General features: G+C 43.7%; 2 protein-coding genes across 9 annotated transcripts in view; both read left to right on the forward strand.

Moving 5' to 3' along the window:
- Positions 1 to 3,422, forward strand: part of LIMA1 (LIM domain and actin binding 1) — an 85,296-nt gene extending 81,874 nt beyond the window's left edge. For all 6 annotated transcript variants that reach the window (XM_086713423.1, XM_086713424.1, XM_086713418.1 and 3 more), the window contains one exon: positions 1,129 to 3,422. In XM_086713423.1, the coding sequence (XP_086569549.1) occupies positions 1,129 to 2,137 (1,009 nt within the window). In that variant the 3' untranslated portion in view covers positions 2,138 to 3,422. The remainder of the gene's footprint in view (positions 1 to 1,128) is intronic.
- A 3,286-nt stretch (positions 3,423 to 6,708) lies between these two features.
- The window catches only part of CERS5 (ceramide synthase 5), a 32,890-nt gene continuing 26,409 nt past the window's right edge, over positions 6,709 to 13,189 (forward strand). Inside the window, exon 1 of one of the 3 annotated variants that reach the window (XM_086713427.1) lies at positions 6,709 to 7,035. In XM_086713427.1, coding sequence (XP_086569553.1) covers positions 6,839 to 7,035 — 197 coding nt within the window. In that variant the 5' untranslated portion in view covers positions 6,709 to 6,838. The remainder of the gene's footprint in view (positions 7,036 to 13,189) is intronic. The other 2 variants (XM_086713425.1, XM_025930243.2) reach the window with 2 other exon arrangements.

Genomic DNA, 13,189 nt, shown 5'->3' on the forward strand with positions numbered 1-13,189 from the left:
GATGTCACTTCCTCCAGCTTTCCTTTCAGAGCAAGCATTCCTTCTAAAATACTCTTGAGGGGCACCAGGGTGGCTCAGTCAGCTGGGTGTCCAGCTCTTGATTTTGGCTTGGGTCATGATCTCACAGTTCATGGGTTCCAGCCCTCCATCGGGCTCTGTGCTGACATCACGGAGCCTGCTTGGGATTCTCTCTCTCTCTCCCTCTCTCTGTGCCCCTCACTCAGTCTCTCAAAAATAAATGAAAATACTCTTGAAAGACGTGCTGGCGTCTGTGTGGCACTTCCACAGGGGTCGATACCGCACTACCTTGTTCCAGTGTGGGGTAGCTCCAGCCCAACAACTTTTCCTTCTGTTGAGCCAAAACGTTCCTCTGTAACTTCCGCTCCTTGGTTCTTTTTCTGCCCACGGTATTACTTTTTTTCTCCAAAGCATATTTTTCTAAGCTTCTGAATTTTTGTATCTCTTCTGTGGAAATGCTGTTGTTTTCATACCCTCTTCGAACTGTGTTACCCTGCAAGAGACACCAACTCTCCTAAAGGCCTGTCCAGCACTGACATTAGGGTAGATTTACTTCCCAGCTACTGTGCTCCTATTAACCACATTCATTCACTAGTGTCTTGTGAGTGCAAACCATTTGCAAAGCATTATACCTACTCCTGTAGATATGTATTTTTAAATTATAACACAAATGGGAAACAAGGAGGAAAATGATTCAGCTTTGTACAAAGGAAAATATCATTATAAGTAGTGAAAGGTTATAAATGCTTAGGAAATATATGAGTGGTCAGAGATAGGTGGGATAACCTGGGTAAGACTTCTTGGAAGAAATTTTTTTTTTTTAACAGTTTTGACAGAGGGGAGTGAAATCATTTGAAAATAGGAAGATGTACCACATGAATGTCTTGTGAAGCTTTAGGCCTAGAAGTGAGCATGTTTTTTATAAGGGTAATAAAACAAACGTGCTTGAAAGGGAGGGGGTAAAGAATCCTAGGCGATTGATGTGCTTTTAAAGGTATTTTTCTCACTTAGCAACTTCTGAAAATACTGAAGTTGCCAAATTTCAGCCTGCTAGTATAAGTAAGAGTATATAGATACCTCAACGTTATGTTCTTTTTCTTTTAACAACAGTCTAGGAACATATGCATCTTTACATGGGAGAATCTACTGTAAGCCTCACTTCAATCAACTCTTTAAAGCTAAAGGCAACTATGATGAAGGCTTTGGACACAGACCACACAAGGATCTGTGGGCAAGCAAAAATGAAAATGAAGGGACTTTGGAGAGACCAGCCCAGCTTCCAATTGCAGGGGAGACCCCTCAGAGCCCAGGGGTCGAAGATGCCCCCATTGCTAAGGTGGGTGTGCTTACAGCAAGTATGGAAGCCAAGGCATCCTCTCAGCCAGAGAAAGAAGACAAGCCAGCTGAAACCAAGAAGTTGAAGATAGCCTGGCCACCCCCCACTGAACTTGGTAGTTCAGGAAGTACCTTAGAGGAAGGGATCAAAGTATCCAAGCCCAAATGGCCTCCTGAGGATGAAATCAGCAAGCCTGAAGCTCCCGAGGATGTGGATCTGGATCTGAAGAAGCTAAGACGATCTTCTTCACTGAAGGAAAGAAGCCGTCCATTCACTGTGGCAGCTTCGTTTCGAACCACTTCAGTCAAGAGCCCCAAAATCCTATCCCCACCTATAAGGAAAGGCTGGAGCATGTCAGAGCAGAGTGAGGAGTTTATAGGAGGAATGGCAGCAGAAAGGAAACAAGTGGAAAATGCCAGTGCCTCCGAAAAGAATGGTAGTGTGGGAAAAACAACCAGGCAAAACAAAGAATCTAAAGGAGGGGAGGCAGGGAGGAGAAGTAAGGAAGATCATGGTTTCGAGATGGGGAGTGAGAATCTTATAGAAAATGGTGCAAGCTTAGATGAAAATGATAGAAACCTCAAAGAGCAGTCCCCACTAGAACCCAAGTCTACAAATTGGTCCAGCTTTGCAGAAAGCACCTCCCCTAAAGAATTCACTACCCAGCATCAGAAATCCCAGGATGTGGGATTCTGGGAGGGAGAAGTAGTCAAGGAGCTGTCTGTGGAGGAACAGATAAAAAGAAATCGGTACTACGATGAGGATGAGGATGATGAGGAATGACAGACTGCAACGGTGCTGGGCCTTAAATCTGTGTTAGCGTTAGCAAGCCACTGCCCTTTATCAAAGTGATGCACCGTAAACAGGTGTCTTAGCATGAACTGTCATTTATGTGGAAGCAGTTCTGGAGGAGTTCTTGCTTCAAAAAAATCCCATACTGCAGCTTAAGTGAACCAATTCTAAACGCTATAGATAATATTACTTCAGTCCTCTATTTTAGCAATGATGATATACATAAGTGCTTTAAGGTCTTATGGGGGCGGGGGGCGGGTATGCCAACTGATGTAGTTCAGACTCCACTGTATTCCCAAAAGGCAGTACAAAAATAGACGATTAGTAGCACATTGTCGCACTTCAACTATGGAATTAGGGAACACACAGAAGGGGTTTAGGGACCTAAACATGACTGAACGCACTTTAGTATAAAGGGCACAGTTTGTATATTTTTAAATGAATACCAATTTATTTAGCATTCATCTGTTAAGAAATCAAATATGTAATCTTTAAAACATTTTTAGGTTAATTTTCTCACTCTGATATACATGGGGAATTTCTTGCTTTGCATCCCATTCTGTAAGCCACATCCTGAATTGGATTACTGAGATATAACACAACTGTTCTTTTGGGGCACTTTTTGAGCACATTTGGTGCTTGGAGAGATCCACTCTCTCTCAAATAAGCTCTGGTATTTGCCAATGAGTCTGACTACACCCCAAGTGATTGCTTTCTTCTTTGGTGGTATCTATGGGCTCATCATATACTGAAAACGACAATATTTTTATAAGATCTTTTGTACTGCTGTTTGCCATGTTGCATGTTAAAGCAAAGTGAGGAGTTTAAAGAAGGAATAACGGAAAAAACTGCCTTAACTCACTTGAGCTCAGACCCCCACGCCCTGTATTCCACTTCTGATATCCCCTTTCTGGGACACTAGTTTTTTAAATACATACCAGCTCTGAAATGTATTGATTTTTATGGCAGACAGTATTCCCAGGGTGCAATTAAACCAATTACAGGCCTTTGTGTGTGTGTGTGGGGGGGGGGGGGGGGGGTGGTTTTCTAGTAGTTAAGGCTTTGGAACATAAACTTGAGTACACTTGTTGTACATAATCGATATTCCAAATTGTATGTGGGGAGAGAGATGTTTTAAGCCATAGGCTTTTCTTTGTCCTGCATTTTTAGAGATTTAGCTCTAATATTTTTTAGAGATGTAAAATATTCTGCTTTCTTATAGTCTTGCTTAGTCTGAAACATTTTTATTCAATAAAGCTTTTAATTTACATCTAAACTTTTCAATATTCCTTTTCCATTATTATTTTACATGATGACAGGGTCTCAAGACCTTTTACTTTAGCAGTCTGGGAAGAAAGGCACATGGGTCTGATGCATTTTAAGTGAAGAGAGGTGTTATGAATATATCTCCCCACTAGGTGGTGACATTGGGTCGATCTTGGGCTTTGATCTTTCCTAAAAGAGGACAAATTTTTCTGAAAAATTGAGAGCAACTTGGCAAGAAACTTAGTGTGTACATTCAAAATGAGCTGTGTGTTTTAACAATTCAAACTCTGGTGGTGGTTTTTTATTGTTAATTGTACTCAACATTTAATAATTCACCTTGCAATTATGCCTAACATGCTAAAGGGAATTTCCAAATGTCTCTGCTTGAAAATGGATGTTTTCCACCCTGGGCAGAGGCATAGTTGGTTGTTTGATTTCCTTGCCTGTAGAGGCAACTGCCCCAATAGTTAAAACACTTTTTGTTGTTGTTGTTGTTGTTGTTGTTAATGGAAGTGTGGGAGTGTGGATTTCCTTGGAGATAAACACACTTTTTGAGTCATCTGTTACATGTTCCAGGGTCTTGCCTGGTCTTCCAAATGGATGGCAGGGTACTACTTTCTGCTCTTGGTCCCATCACAGGCTGAAGTCCTTTAGAAAGTCCTGTTCACTGAACAGTTAATCCAGAAGCTCCTGATGACATTCATAAACTATCGAATCCTGGCTTGAGTTTAGCTGCCTTTACTGTATGACTCTGCTGCTCCAACCCATCCACATGGTACTCACTGAGCCTACTGATTTTATACAAAAAAGTCTGAGTACCTATGGCCAGTATTTATGGATATCAGTTGAGTATGTCACCATATATCAGGTATGCAGGGACTGAGATTAACCTTAGAAGAAATGTTTTCTTTGCCATTCAAAGACTAAGACAGATATATTATAGGGACAGAGAGTAGAAACAAGGACTAGCTCCATATCAATATAATAAAAGGTGGTTCTTATCAAGAGAATGACCAGGTAACACTAAACATCCTTAGAAAACAAAAGAACCTACAGCCAAAGTGTTTCTCTCAGCTCTCTGAATGAAGGCAACTTGTTTGGGCTTGGTAGGTTAGTGGTGGCAACAGGTCCTGTTGGTGAAGGAAGCAAGAAAAGGGGCCAGCTTGTAACCTGAGGTGGTTAAGGAGACTCTTCATGACTACTACAGGACCAACTTAGTTCTACCAGCTTGCTGGTTGAATCACTCCTGGACAAAGTGAAAGTGGCAGAAAGTTTACATTCATTACACATTTCCTTAACTATATATTTTCTCACACTCAAGATGTCGAGAAATGGTACAAATGTGTTTTGGGGGGGATAGACCTTGAGACCAAGATCGCTGTGTGCTTGGGCCCGCATGCCAAATTCTTTGTCCCCTGGGGCTCTGATTTGAATTCCCAGGAATCAGCGAGAGTTCACTTCTTGTTCACCCTTGTGGTGCCTGGGTGGTTCAGTTGGTTAAGCATCAGGTCATGATTTCATGCTTTATGGGTTTGTGCCCCTCATCAGGCTCTCTGCTGTCAGCACAGAGCCTGTTTCAGATCCTCTCTCTCTCTCTCTCTCTCTGCCTCTACCCTGCTTATACTTCCTCCCTCTCTCAAAAATAAGTAAACATTACTACAATACAATGCAATGCAATACAATACAATACAATACAATACAATACAATACAATACAATACAATACAATACAATACAATACAATACACCTTGAATATAGGGTGGTAGTTACCACTAAGCTATTGCTGGGTTTGGACAAACATGGCACCATGTTGTGGTTCTCAGACCAGCTGCAGTGGCATTGCCTATGAGTTTGTTAAAAATGAGAAATGCAAACTCATAGGCCCCACTCAGACTCACCTCCTGAATCAGAAGCAGAATCTCTTTGCCAAAAGAAATCTTTTAGCAAACTCTCCATGTGGGAGATGGGACAAGCTAATATCTGGGCTGTGGTACCCTAAATTTGAGAACCTTTGAGCTAAAGCAAACCTAGTCTACTTAGGATGGCACACTTTTTTCTCCTGTTTCCTGTCCCCTTGAAACTCTTAACTTCTGGTGTAGGCATACCTTACTAGTTATAAAGTTACTTTATCTGTCCTTGAACAAGAGGTAGAGATTAATTTCTTTTAATCTTTTTTCAGATCATTCTAGTTAGCCTGTGGTAATAAACCTTGTAGCCAGGTTTGAACAGACAGCAACCAGAGGTCAGGAATCTCAGGCAGTTGAGGGACATTTTGAATTTAGCTTTCTGAAGGTTTGTCTGTGGCTCCTTTTTTGTGTAGATCCACAAAAGAGTTAAATGTTTACTGTGCAAACCTAAAATTAAGGAGGTTTATAAGGGCTCAGTGTTTCAGAGTCTAAAGACTTTCTAGCTCAGAAGCCCTACTCTACCACAATCCTATATAACTTTGGGCAAGCTGTTTGATCTCTATGGACCTCAGTTTACCCATCCATAAAATAGTAAATACAACAATACCTACTTCATAGAATGATGGAGTTAAATACCTGGTGTAAAATGTTCAGTGCGGTACCTGGCACTTGGTAAGCCTCATTAAATATTCGCTATCATTTATTTTTCTTTTTCCTTTGTACTTTTCTTTGTATGATATCCTTTGGCTATTTTCCCATTTCCTTTTACCCATGAGAAAAATAAAAGGATTTTGAAAAGTTCATTTTAGGGGATAAAACAGTGAAAGGGAATTGAGATCATGGAAGGACTCAAAGGAAGGAAAATGTTAGGAACAAAACACGCTAGAGGTGGAAGGAAGAGCGGTTAGGCGGAACCATCCGAGATGGCGAGGTAGACCCCAATGAAAGCCTGTTCTGCTAGGTGCAGAGACGCAGGTCTGGACTGCCTGGCAGCGGGAACAGCCTTTGAGACTGCTGGGCTGAGAAAGAGGAGTGTCCCCTTAAGGGAGCTAGGCCTGAAATAAGGGGTGTGGCCGTGGCTGGCAGAGAGAGAGAGAGAGAGAGAGGAGAGCGAGAGAGAGAGCGAGAGAGCGAGCGAGCGAGCGAGCGAGCGAGAGAGAGAGAAAGCGTGGCTGAAACTCACAGCAAAAGTGGGCGGGACCAGAATTGAGGGCCTGCGGGGCAGGTGGAGGCGGGGCGGAGATGGGAGGGGCATGGCCCGGCGCGGGGAGGGGTCCCAAGGAGAGGCGGCCCTGGTGTCTGCCGCTGCCGTCCGGGAGGTGGGTGGGCGGGGAGGTGAGATGGGCGGTGAAGAGGCCCGGCCCCATGGAGGAGGCGGGCTGAGACGGGCCGGGGACCCGAAGGGGCCGGAAGGGGTGGCTGCCGGCTCGGCCCCGCCCCGGGTCCGCCTCCCCGCGGGTTCCGTTGGCTGTGGCGGCAGCTGAGGCTGTGGCGGCGGTGGCCGCGGGGCGGGCGTAAGATGGCGACAGCGGCGGCGGGAGCCCTGGGCCTGCTGTGGAGTTGGCTGTGGAGCGAACGCTTCTGGCTGCCCCAGAACGTGAGCTGGGCCGACCTTGAGGGGCCGGGCGACGGCTACGGCTACCCGCGGGCGCGACACATCCTCTCGGCATTCCCAGTGGCGGCGGGCATATTCTCCGTGCGGCTGCTCTTCGAGCGGTGAGAGCCCGCGAGCGAGTGGCGCGGAGGGTCGGGGCCGGGGTCGGGGCCGGGGAGCGGACCGGTGGAACCGGCTCGGGGCGGGGAGAGGCCGAGCACCGGAAGCAGAATTGGCGGGGAAGCCCGGAAGCAGGGGGCTGGGGGAGCCCGGGCTGCAGCGCGGGATGTTCGGAGGGTGGCGGAGGTGGTCGCGGAGCCTAGGTAAAGACAGTTTGGGGCGTGGACAGTGGAAGAACGAGAGTCTAGGGGAGGCCGGGCCCTTTCCCTTTTTAGATCCCGGAGGCCCTGGGAGTGGAGGGGGGGCTTCTTCTGGGCCTGCTCCCAGCCTTCAGGGATCCTACAGACAGGAAACAGGTTGAGTGTGTGAGCTGCGGCCGAGAACCCGAACACCCGAAGAGAGAAACAGGAAAGGGCCACAGGAACCAGAACTAGTTGGGGCTGTGGAAGCTGAACGGTTAACGTTAAGAGCCAACCTTTCCAAGCGAAAGGAGCGGGTTTTTGGGAATCTGAGATTTGTGAGGACACTTATGAGAGTTGAGGGGAGCAGGGTTAGGCCCCAAGCCTTGCTTTGTCAGTTCATGGACATTTTTGTGCATGTGTAAATTTCCAAAAACTGCTACCAGAGCCCGCAAGAGAGTGGAAATCTGGTAGGGATAAGGCGTGGTGGAGCCTGGGGTTCCAAAGTCTAGAAAGGTGTCAGATTAGTTGCGGAACAGGCCTTAGAGGCCTGAGATGGAAGGAGGAGTGGTCATTTTGAAAGGAAGAGATCTGTAGGGCTTATCAGAGGAAAGCTGTATTGAAGCTGGCTTCTAAGTGAGTTTAGCAGAATCACAGTTCTTTTTCTGACCGCGTGTTCTTGATAAAAGTGATTTCACTTTTCCTTGAGTAGTTGGTACCTACTGTCTAAGATGAAATGTTCACAGAGGACTTGATGTGGCGATTTTATACTGTGGGCTTACAGCTGTGGGTGAGTTTGATCAAATCTACTCTGCAGAAAAGGAGACTTATTTCTTCATAGGTCTCAGGTAATGAGGATGCACTTTGACATCGTTTGTTCATTTGGCCCTTATCTGGAGCAGAAACGCCCTTTCTAGGACGGGAATATACTGCAAATAAAGAATCTATTACTCTCTGAAGAATTAGTTATTATGTGTTTTGGGTTACTTTTCAAAAGTGCCTACTACTTCTGACACAAAAATCTTTCACAAAATATTTCTTTTCTGTAGCCAGCTTGTCATTCATCCATTTGTTCATAGTGTTTGTGTATTGTTATCAAAGTGCTCTCCGTCAGACGTTCAGGTACAAAAATCAAGATGCTTTTAACTGAAGCAAATGAAACTGAAAGATCTAAATGCCTTTTCTGGGCCCTTGGGACCTTAGTGTTACAGTTTTTTAAGTATAGGCATTGTATTAAGTATTCCTGGGGTGGGAGTACAAACCACTTTTCCCTCTTAGGAATAACTTAGATCTGGGTACTCTCCACCTTGGCAGCTGTACATGAGGGCTGAAAAAAGAGAAAGTGTAATGACTAAAAAGGAAAATACACCAATTTAAGACAAAAACTTTAATTGTCCTAGGAAAATATTCTCTGCTTTTTATATAAATGTATACCAATATGGAAGCTTATTCACGTTACTGATAAGAGGAAATAGCTTGTTTCTTATAAATACCCATTTTATATAAACTTGCATAGGGGCACCCCTGGGTGGCTCTCAGTTAAGCGTCTGACTTCGGCTTAGGTAGTGATCTCGTGGTTTGTGAGTTCCAGCCCCGCATCATGCTCGCAATGATAGTACAGAGCCTGCTTGGGATTCTCTCTTTCCCCCCCTCTCTGCCCCTCCCCCACTTGCATGTGCATTCTCTCAAAATAATAAATAAATAAACTAAAAAAAAAAACTGCATATATCTTCAGATTTCCAAAGAGTTCCCTCAGATGGCTGTGAAGACTTCTATATCCCCTGGCAGAGCCACTGGAAAAGGATCCTTTACCTGTGGGAATTCTATCTGAATGTTTCTATGGTGCTCGGTGTCAGGGGAGCAGGGGAGGATGGGAATACTGAGCTGAAAGCATTCTAGTATATTCCTTGGCTAGTAAGGTCAGGCATCCTGTTCATCTCATGTATGATCTTGGGAAAGTTTAACCTTGGAGGTGGTCTTGCTATTTTGTTTCTTTTTATAAAACCTACTACCTTAGTTAGAAGTAGAATTGAGTGCTGGATTAGCAGTTCCTCTCTTGCTACACCAGTCTTCCATAAAGGTAGTAGAAGCCACTCTTAAGAGTATAGGAAAAGACGTTATTAGAAATATTGGTACAGCTAAGTTGTTTTTCCTACTTTTCTCATTTCTCAAATCCCATCTAATTTGTTTCTAGAAGTGACTTGGTTTCTAGTAATCATAGACTGTGTGAGCTAGGACTTTATAGACAGTAAACTAGCCTGGAAACATCCTGCAGCTTTTCAGAGGTTTCATACTCACTGGAGGAGGAACTAGAACCAAGATCCAGATCATTTTCCCAAGCCCCGGGCTCTTTCCACTATATGGTGTAGCCATCTTTAACCTTTCCTTAAACCTCCTTTCAAGGATTAAGGTTTAAGCCACCTCTTCCTAGTATTCTAGGATTTGGAAAACAAATCCATGCTCATCTTATTGTTGGTTATTTAATGTGTTTGATTTGAAGATTGTATATTTTTTCAAATTTTTGTTTCAAATTGTTCTGTATATTTTAATGAGTCTTATATTATGTCCCTTGATAAATTATGTCCCTTGTGTTGTTTTAAGAATTTCCCAAAGAGGGGCGCCTGGGTGGCGCAGTCGGTTGAGCGTCCGACTTCAGCCAGGTCACGATCTCGCGGTCCGTGAGTTCGAGCCCCGCGTCAGGCTCTGGGCTGATGGCTCAGAGCCTGGAGCCTGTTTCCGATTCTGTGTCTCCCTCTCTCTCTGCCCCTCCCCCGTTCATGCTCTGTCTCTCTCTGTCCCAAAAATAAATAAAAACGTTGAAAAAAAAATTAAAAAAAAAAAAAAAAAAGAATTTCCGAAAGAATAGGGGTGCCTGGCTGGCTCAGTCAGAAGAGCATGTGACTCCTGATCTCAGGGTCCTGAGTTTGAGCCTTAGGTTGGGTGTAGAGATTATAGAGATTACTAAATAAATAAACTTTAAAAAAAAAAATCTCCCAAAGAATAGAGTTTACAATTTGGTTTTACCTTCCCATCCTTCTCACCAACCATGCTGAGCATTTGTTTTTTAGTTCCCACATTCCCTGGAGAACCACAGCCTCCTCTGATAGGGATGACTTGAAAAGCCGCAGGGCCATAATAAGTAAAGTGTTTGTATCTAGCTATTTTGCCAAAGAACTGCGGATAGGAGATTGTTACTTACCAAATAATGGAGGCTGCCCTCTGTGGACCTCTGCTGAGTGGCTGTATTGTGGTGGCCTGTGCCTTGCAAAATGCCTCAGGTGTGGCCTGTGATCGGTAAATATTGAATGTTTGAGGAGGGACCATCCTCATCTACATAGATGCCCAGAGGAGTAATCAGAATCTAGATCTCCAACCTGAAATGGATGTTTGTCTTGACTGAGAGAAATCCCTTTGTTTCTGTTGTTAAATTTCATCATATATTTGCATGTTGTGTACCTTTCGACAGCTTTTTTCTCTCTTTATCCCCTCTCCCCATACACATATTCATACTACCCTGTACCCTAACAAAACAGGGATAAGAAACTCTTCCATGTGTTTTTTTTTAAACTTTTCATGTTATGTTCATGATAAAATTGTTTGAAATTTAATATCTAGTCACTTGAGCACTTGTTTCTTGGGATCAAGTAGAAGCTTGAGACACCATTGACACCATTAGAGCTGTATAAGCTCATTTATTTTGAATATGCTATTGCAATAGGAGCTCTGTATTGCCAGAAGAAAATTATTTTGTGAATTATTCAGGAGATAGATTAGAGCTCTCTCTGCTGCTCATTCATTATTCCAATCCCCTCTTGTTACTTCCAAAGCAACCTCACTGGGGTGTGCAAAGAGCCTTCTCAATACCATTCTCTGTCATAGGAGACTGAACAGATTCACTTGCTAGCCTGTCATGTAACTGGTAACAAAAGTAGTGACTCTCTTGTGTGCACGTTTCTCAGCCACTCATTTCATCTTCCTCTCGTAAGCCTTGCTACCTCTGCTACGTACTGCTTTTTTTTTTTTTTCTTGTTTTCCCCCATTTCCCCTAAGTAGAGGAAGAACTTTTTTCCTCTCCCTGACAGGCCTGCTGCCTTCCTCCCAGATCCATGTCAAGTGACTGCATTGTGACCAGTATCAGTGGGTCTTCCAGACGGGTTAGAAAGGCTTTGGGAAGAATGGACATAGCTGCTGACTAGGCTGTGAGGGAAACTGCCCATTCCATTGCATCTCTAAAGGTATTCTGTTGGGCGTTATTGAATTGTAAATCACAGAATTAAATCAGGTTTGCAGATCCAGCAGGGCAAGATTGAAAAAGATACTCACGTGGCCCTGCCCTTGTCTAAGAATCCACCTCTTCATTAGCTCCAGATGGTCAGAAGCCTTATGTGCCCTCCTCTTGCTGGGGAAACTTCTTTCCCCAACCCTTTCTGTGCAGTGGGTGTTGATGCTCTGCAGAAAACTGAATACTGTCATGCCTGAGGTCAGGTTCCTGGCTTATCCCTGGAGACAATATATTCAACACAGCAAAGAAACATGTCAGATATTTTTGCTTTAGCCACTTCCTGATTCAGAAAACTAGGGTCTCCTAGATGGGTAAAGAAGAAATTAAGAGGAGGCAGCAAGTGAAATCTGCACCTTTTTTTTTTTTTAATTAAAAAATTTTTTTTAATGTTTATTTATTCTTGAGAGAGAGACAGAGTGAGGGCAAGCGGGGGAGGGGCAGAGAGCGAGGGAGACAAAGAATCCAAAGCAGTCTCCAGGCTCTGAGCTGTCATCACAGAGTCCAACATGGGCCTTGGAACTCACGAACTGTGAGATCATGACCTGAGCCGAAGTTGGACGCTTAACTAACGCTTACCCAACTGAGCCACCCAGGCACCCCCGCACCCTTCTTACGGAGCGGCAAGGGAGATAAACCTATTTTGGCTTCCTTTCCAGAGGTATTTTTAGGCAGATAAAAGCTGCCCTTCACTGAGTTTTGGACTCTGCTTGAATCCACTCCTACCTTATCTTTGGGGAAGTTAATTGAAATGTTACTGCAAAAGGAGCTAACCATAATCACTTCGAACTTAAAAAAAAAAAAATCTGAAACGAGTTTTCCTAGAAACAAAGGCATTTTTCCTAGATATGAGAATTCTCTAAAACTGTGCTGTTCAGTGCAGTAGCCACTAGCTACTATAGTAGCTACTTGCTTTTGGGGATTTCAAATGTCACTAGTCCAAATGTGCTGTGTTAGATACGTTCGAAGTGTAACACACACCAGATTTTAAAGACAGTGCAGGGGGGAAAAAAAAAGAATGTAATATATCTCATTTTTAACATTGATTACAAGGAAATAACTATTTTTTAATTTATTTTTTAAGTTTATTTACTTATTTTGAGAGAGAGAGCAGGAGAGGGGGAGAGAGAGAATCCCAAGCAGGCTCCCTGCTGTCAGCACAGAGCCCAACGACAGGCTTGATCGCACAGACTGTGAAATCATGACCTGCACTGAGATCAAGAGTCAGACATTTAACTGACTGAGCCATCCACCGTGCCTCAACATTGATTACATATTGATGTGATATTTTGGATATATCTGTTTAACCAAAGTATATTATCAGAATTAACTTTACCTGTTTCTTTTTTCCTTTTCTGAATGTGGCTATTAGAAATTTTAAAATTAGGGGTGCCTGGGTGGCTCAGTCCGTTAAGCATCCGACTTGGGCTCAGGTCAGGATCTCAACAGTTCCTTCCTGAGTTCCAGCCCCATGTAGGGCTCTGTGCTGACAGCTTGGAGCCTGGAGCCTGCCTCAGATTCTGTTTCCTGTTCTCTCTGCCCCTCCCCTGCTCATGCTCTTTCTGTCTCTCTCTCAAGAAAAATAAACATTAAAAAATAATAATAAAAAAAGAAAAGGAAAATTTTAAATTATATATGTGGCCTGCATTATATTTCTGTTGAATAGTGCTGATGGGAGTAATTCAAACAAGCATTTAT

Source organism: Puma concolor, chromosome B4 (assembly GCF_028749965.1).
Source record: "Puma concolor isolate L17-30 chromosome B4, mPumCon1.1.hap2, whole genome shotgun sequence".
Classification (NCBI taxonomy): Eukaryota; Metazoa; Chordata; class Mammalia; order Carnivora; family Felidae; genus Puma; species Puma concolor.